At 59.9% G+C, this 6,472-nt stretch overlaps 2 protein-coding genes, 1 long non-coding RNA gene and 1 other non-coding gene across 8 annotated transcripts in view; 2 read left to right on the top strand and 2 right to left on the bottom strand.

Moving 5' to 3' along the window:
* Positions 1-647, bottom strand: part of TRAF7 (TNF receptor associated factor 7) — a 19,641-nt gene extending 18,994 nt beyond the window's left edge. The window contains exon 1 of the mRNA XM_027771008.1: positions 492-647. The gene's annotated coding sequence lies outside the window, so the exon portion shown is untranslated. The remainder of the gene's footprint in view (positions 1-491) is intronic.
* Positions 648-998: 351 nt separating this feature from the next.
* LOC102490141 (uncharacterized) lies at positions 999-1,526 on the top strand. The gene is made up of 2 exons (XR_334230.2): positions 999-1,172; positions 1,397-1,526. It is a non-coding gene; the product is annotated as an uncharacterized LOC102490141 (long non-coding RNA).
* On the top strand, positions 1,213-1,295 carry LOC114007450 (small nucleolar RNA SNORD60). Its single transcript, XR_003549075.1, has one exon. It is a non-coding gene; the product is annotated as a small nucleolar RNA SNORD60 (small nucleolar RNA).
* Positions 1,527-2,339: 813 nt separating the features above from the next.
* RAB26 (RAB26, member RAS oncogene family) lies at positions 2,340-6,242 on the bottom strand. 5 transcript variants are annotated; one of them, XR_334228.2, is made up of 10 exons: positions 6,120-6,242; positions 5,411-5,521; positions 3,937-3,978; positions 3,787-3,853; positions 3,618-3,670; positions 3,470-3,535; positions 3,325-3,381; positions 3,157-3,233; positions 2,895-3,071; positions 2,340-2,634 (listed from the first exon to the last, which is right to left on the bottom strand). XR_334228.2 is itself a non-coding variant. In XM_006146395.2 (9 exons), the coding sequence occupies exons 1-9, from the start codon at positions 6,141-6,143 to the stop codon at positions 3,015-3,017; spliced, it is 567 nt and encodes a 188-aa protein (XP_006146457.1). In that variant the 5' UTR covers positions 6,144-6,242; the 3' UTR covers positions 2,340-3,014. The 5 variants fall into 5 exon arrangements, 3 of the variants coding, with proteins under 3 accessions (XP_006146457.1, XP_006146456.1, XP_027626789.1); XR_334229.2 differs by having other exon boundaries at positions 2,340-2,496; XM_006146395.2 differs by having other exon boundaries at positions 2,340-3,071; positions 3,157-3,246.
* Positions 6,243-6,472: the final 230 nt, after the last annotated feature.

Here is a 6,472-nt window from a genome sequence, read left to right as displayed (position 1 = left end):
TGGGGTGGGGGGGGGGGGGGTGCCCCCGGGAGACATTTACCTACGTCTGGAAACGCTTTTGCTGTCGCAACTGAAGGGGCTGGGTGTGTTACTACGCTCAGTAGGTAGAAGCCAGGGATGCTGTTCAATATCCCGCAAGACACAACACAGCCGCCCGCAGCTGAGAATGATCGGCGCGAACTGTCAGCTGTACGGAGGCTGAGGAACCCTGCGCCTGACGGTGCTCACGGGACTGCGATCGTGCTCTCCGCAGTCTCCCGGCGCCCAGAACAGTGCCTGGAGCAGGCAGTGCTCAAGAAATGCAGGAAGAAGGAAAGACTAGAGAGAACAAGAGGACGAAGGAGCGGAGTGACGGACGGACGCAGCCTCCGGCCTGCCTCAGCCCCGCCCCCCAGGCCGAGCCCAGTCCCCTGACCCCGATGGGCCCGACTGCCCCACCGCGAGACCCCGAGGCGCGAGCCCTGGACCAAGCGCGCCGCGCGGTCACTCACCCGCCCGTGGCCGCCCGGGAGCGGCAACGCCACCTTCCCGTTTCATCGTGCCCCCTCGGCCGCCGGCCGGGGAGAAGGGACGAGACGCGCGAGCCGGAAGCACTCAAGCGCTTTGCCCGTCGGGAATGTAGTTCTTCGGCCCTCGGGACCCAGGCTGCTGCCTTATGCACGGCTCTTCGGAAACTACGACTTCCGGCGTCCCTGTGGCCGCGTAGCGGGATTGGCGGCTTCAGAATCACTCTATGTTGCAGATCGGAGTCTGATTGGCTGGGTACACCCATCGCTCACAGTGAGACTCCTGGTCTGTCAGGAACAGAGGAGCTGCGAGTCTCGGCCAGAGAGACCGCCTTTCCAAAGAGATGCCACGGCACGATTGGTGGAAACAAAGGGCTAAAGAGCGGAGCCTATCAGCGGCTGGGGGAGGCGGGCACTTCCTCCAGGATTGCCCAATTACAGCGGCGGGAGCAGTTTCTATAAAGGCTTGAGCTTCGCGTGTGCGCATTCTTTTGGATCGTGTACGAGGTGGTGGTGTGTTTCTGTATTTGATGTTTGCTAGTCTGGAAAGGGATTGTATACTGAGGGGGATTTTGAAAATCGCCGAACCCTGCATGCTGGCCTTGTCCCAAGTACTTAAATGATTTCTCCCTCCAAAACCTCACGACTTCCTACAGCTCTCTGCAGGTAAGACCAGGCCGAGTCTGGGTTCCCCAGTGCAGCGCCGAGCCTGTGATGATTTGCTTTGACTTCTGACACCTCGTATGAACTCTGCACACGCAGTCTGATTATTTTGCAAGACTGAGGCTTGGAGTGAACCCTCTTACACGGGAAGTGGTTGGGAAGGGTAGTGAGTTTTGCCCGAAATGGAGGAGGAAAGCCTTTCTACATTTCGCGCTGTCTGGTTTTAGGTTCATCGTGAGCTGGCGACAAAGCTGGAACCTAAATCGACCTTAATCCAGAAGCCAAGGGGCAGGAGGGTATGGTAAGGTAGGCGTGTCTGTCTGAACTGCTTAGCAATAAAGCAGAGGCCCGTCTTCACTGCTCTCGAGTCGTCATTCGCGTATGCTGTGGTACGCCAGAAAACTGCATGTCGAAGGGGGCGAAGGTACAAAAACAGAAGTTTATTAACCGGTGACTTTACATTTCTTGGGACTACCTTCTCCATTGCTACTTGTAAGGTTAAAAAAGGTGACTTATGTGTTTACCCTCAGCAGCTCTCGTTCATCACCGGGCCATTGAGGGCCCTTTTATTTTAGCCTGACCAGAGAGAGTACATAGGCAAGCAAACTGGCGAGTCTGGGACCCGAACCGGTCTGCCACGTGGAAGTCCAGTGCCCTTAACCAGCTGGCCCCTTTTTAGAGATTTTTGCTATAGGGTGCGTGTGCTTGCTGGAGAGACGTAAAGTGAGAAGTCACCCCCTGGGGGGGATGACCATGCCGCAATCCCTTCTCCATTTTCTTGGGATTTGGGGCATGCACACACGTGCTGGGTGTGAGTTTAAGCCACCTGTCCAAAACTTGAACTGCAGTCAACTACGTGGGAATCCTGCGACATAACCATTGTGCCATCTGCTGATCCCTGCCTTGTTTTTGAAGTTGGCAGGGGCAGGATTTGAACTGTGGTCAGCCATGTGGAATACAGCTCTCCAAGCTCAGTGATTATCTGTCACACCATGGGTCGCCCCAAGTACCCTTTTCTTGACCGTTGAGTCTCATGGAGGGAAGTTTCCACATGCTCCATAAAGAGCCTTTGTGGTCAAAGCAGCCATGGTTTACGGAGGAGTAGCTTCCATCCTGTGGATTCCCCTGGCATCTGTTCTAGAAGCCCATTTAAGACAGGCGAGACAGGCACTCCAGAAAAACACAATTTTATTCACTAGGATGGAAACAAAGCCTTGCAGTCAAAAGACTTGACGTTAGCATGGGGCAGATCACATTCCCAGCGGCACGCCTCTGCCGTGAGCGGGCCAGCCCTTGTGCCACAGCCCCCTGGAGTTGGGCTGCTGTCCTGCCAGTGGATAAAGTTGGCACCTCAGTTTCCCGGCATTTTTGTGACTTCCCACAATCTCATCACAAAGCTGTAATACTGGTGTCCTCTAGGGTCCCGTGGGGCACACGTGCACATGCGGCTCCTGATTGGCCCTGCCTGAGCAGGTGGAGACATGGCTTTCTAAGGGTTGGGCACTGCACCCATTGTGCCAACAGTCTCCCTGGCGTGCTCAGGAGGGCAGCAGAGTGACAACACCTGCTTATGGGGACCTTGTGGGCAAGGCCTTCGGCTACCACCAGTGGGGGGAGGTTATAGACCAGACCCATTGGCTCCCAGAGCCTGCTTGCTGGAACAGGATTGAACGTGCTCCTGGGGCGAGGAAGGGGCAGGACTTTCTGGGTGTCCTAGAAACTGACCCACTGGGAAGCCAGAGGGGCCTGTGCACAGTCCGGCCTTCCAGGGCTGAGCTGCCCCTAAAGCTCATCCAGACTCAGGGCCGGCAACAGGAGGCCCCTCTGCCCTCTCTCTCGACGTAGTCATGGAGCCTGAAGTGGGGCTCGCTGGGAGCCTTCATGGAGCGCTGCTTCAACTCCCTGTGGCGCAGGAATGTGGGGACAAGGCCTCCTGTGGCCCCAACCAGCATCAGACCTTGGGGCCATAACAGCGGCCAGGACTTACTTTGCTATGGCTGTGAAGGCCAAGTCCACGTTGAGGCCTGTCTTGGCGCTGGTCTCCATGAAGGGCAGCCCATACTCCTGCAAACAGCAGCTGCCAGCCGGGTGGGGGCCAGCCAGGACAGCACTGCAGCCCCCAGGGCACTCGCGCCCCCACCCTGCCCTGACTCACCTTGGCCAGCTTCTCCCCATCCTCCCTTCTCACTGCGTGCTCCTGAGCAGAGTCCACCTGGCCCGGGCACAGGGTCTTGGTAACAGCTACCTGTAGCTCAGCCCCACCTGCCCCAGCTCAGGGCCAAGTGGCTGGGTGCACCCACCTTGTTCCCCAGCAGCATGAGCACTACGTCGGGTTGGGCCGACTCCCGTATCTCGGTCAGCCAGGCCTGAGGAGAGGGCAGAGACAAGCTTCTGTATACAACCTCTCCAACCCTGGACCTGGTGCCATCTGCGGAGGCCGCCACTGACCTGGATGTTGTCAAAGGAGGCCTTGCTGGTGACGTCATATAGCAGCAGCAGGGCTGTGGGGCAGGGGCACCCGGTCACTGAAGATGCCACCACACCTTCCCAACCACTCCTGAGCAGGACACCCGCTGACCGCAGCCCTGGGGGCTGGGCCCTGTGTCCACAGGCTCACCGTGAGCGTCCCTGTAGTAGGCATGGGTGACACTGCGGAATCGCTCCTGCCCAGCTGTGTCCCAGAGCTGTAGTGACAGGCATGGGTCAGGCTGCTGAGCCCCTCCCTGGTGTCCTTCCCCCAGCTCCCCTCCCCCACCCCTCAGCTCACCTGCAGCTTCACCTTCGTGCCATCCACGTCCAGGACTTTGTTCTGAAACCAGAACCAGGAGGTTGGGGTCCCCTGGCGTCACTCAGGCCATTGCCTGTGCTTCCTGACTGGTCTGGCTGTAGCCTGCTTCCAGCCCCAGTACCCTGCGCCTATATCCCCCTTCCTGCTGGGGGCTGCCCTAGCCTGCCCTCCCCTCCAATCCCTGTGCCTCTTGCCAATTCAGCCTCAGCACTCTGAACCCTGCTGCTCAGCCACTTGCATTCACTCATCACTGCCTCAGTTTCCCCGTCTGCAAGTGGGAACGGCTAGGGTGCCAGTCGATGGTTGTTCCAGTCACTGCTGTCTGAAAAACTGAACCGCACCTGGCCTAGAGTAAGGGCCAGTGTCTCGAAAAGCCTCTAGAAGCACCCCAGCCCCAGAAGGCTACACAGATGGTCTGGGCCCCGTGCTTCCCCAGTGCCCGACTCCAGGGTGGTCCTGGGCCTGCCTGGCTCAGTGTGTGCTGTTTGTGCTCTCCAGCAGGCCCCCCAGTTCAAGACGACCTAGCAGGGAATGGCTCCACCTGTTCATCTGGTGGGTGGGGACGGGCTCCTGACCTGTGGCCTGCACCGCTCTCCCCAGCTCCTGCTGTCAGATGCTTCTGGGTCTCCTGGGAACCAAGCCCAGCCATCTGCTCAGTTGGGGAGGGCCCTGGGGAGGCCACCTCGCCTTCCGCCTTCCCTGGCATGCTGAGCACGTGTGCAAACCAAACAGCCTCACCTCCCTCACCACCTGCCCAGAGCCAAGAGGGAGGTGGGGGTGAGGTGGGAACAGGCAGAGGACTTCAGGAGACTTGGGCACCGCAAAGATAGGGATTGACTACCTGACTGGAGGAACCCCCCCTTTAACTGCCCCTGGAACAGGGCTCCCATCCTCCTGCTAACTGGGTCTAATTAAAGGGTGAGAAAATGCAGACTTGGGATTTGCTGAGAACACACTAGCACCTCAGCACGTGGAATTCAGACCTGGTGGACAGAGGTGGGGCCCTGTGCTGGGGGAGGTCTTTTCACCCAAGGGCAGGGACTCTTCCCCCAGGCCTGTCTCAGAGGCCCTCATGATGTGGCACAGTGACGATGGCTCCTAAGTGGATGTGGCCTTGAGTCCCCACTGGCTACCACCCTCCAAGGGACACTGACCCTCTCCTCCAGGGCAGTTACATACAGCCCAGGTAGCGCCAGCCCCCAGCACTGTCCTCTGCAGTCTGATGCAGCCACCTCCTGGAGTGTTGGGAGTTCTCTCCAGGACCCTGGGACACTGGAGGCAGTCACCAGTGGCCATCCCAGCCGCCCTCACCCCAGGAGTCATGGCCCGGTGCAGAGCTCCACTTAGTGACCCTGCTGACCTCAGGGCGGGGGTTACAGGACCAGCTGCCCAGGGACAGGAGGACCCAGTGAGGGTGGCTGAAGGGGCTCGGTGCAGCAGGCTCCACTCTCACCCGGAAGTCGATGCCCACGGTGGAGATGAAGGTCCCTGCTAGGAATGCACCATCCTTGAAGCGTACGAGCAGGCAGGTCTTCCCCACGCCCGAGTCCCCCACCAGCATGACCTAGGGCAGGCCAGAGGGTCAGTCAGGCTGGGGCCAAAGGGGACCAGGTGGTGGTCCACCATTGGAGTGTCCACTCTGTCCTGAGCTGGCCTGGTCAGAGAGACAGGAGTGGAGGGGGGCGTTTCAAGCCTACTACAGCCCCCACTGTCCTGGCCTCCCAGTTTCTGCCTCTGCAAGGCTATGTCCCCCACCCTCCCCCATCTTGCTCAGTGTGGGTAAGAGCAAGGCCCTACCTGTCTGTCCCCACCCCCAGGCCCATGGACACCATTCCTGATCTGGGAGCAGAGCTGAGGAGTTGAGCGGTGGCAGCTGGGCCCCTAAGAGACCTGTGGGTTTCAAATCCCAGCAGGAACCAGTCCCAGCCAGGCCCTGGAGGGATCTGCCAAAGCAGGGTCAGATCTTGACCTGAGGAGGGCCCTGGACCAGCTCTGGTTACAGCAGTGGCAGCTGGTTGCCCAACCACTGCACCCATGTGCTGCCCAGAGGTGGTCGTGCCACCTCCCACCTCCCCACTCGCAGGGCTTTTTCTTCTGGGCAGGCAGGCAACTGTCAGACTTCTTCCTAGCTCCCCCTCCCCCCCAGTAAGAGACCCACAGACCCTGGAGGTGAAGAAAGGCAGCATATGGGAAATGATGAGGCCGGGTGGGGGAAGGGCATCATGGTGGGCGAGGGCACCTGCCGGGCTCTAATGGCCACGGGACCCTTGTTCGTCCCGGCCAGCTGTTGGTTACCCCAACCCAGGCCTGACAGCTGTGTGTGCGCGCGATCCGCCGTTCCAGCTGCGGGGTACCAGTCGCCCGCGCGGAGGGTCCGGCGGGGCCTTTACCCTTTCCCCGGGTCTCCTCCCCACTTGGCTCGGCCCAGGCGCCACCTGCTGCGCTCGGCCGGAGTGGGTGCCTGGCTCACCTTGAAAGGGACCTCGTCGGAGTCGCCGGCGCCGGCAAGGCCGGG

Source organism: Tupaia chinensis, unplaced genomic scaffold, assembly GCF_000334495.1.
Source record: "Tupaia chinensis unplaced genomic scaffold, TupChi_1.0 Scaffold000178_1, whole genome shotgun sequence".
NCBI classification, from domain to species: Eukaryota; Metazoa; Chordata; class Mammalia; order Scandentia; family Tupaiidae; genus Tupaia; species Tupaia belangeri.
The sequence above is the reverse complement of the archived record's forward strand: the minus strand, read 5'-3'. Positions and strand labels throughout refer to the sequence as shown.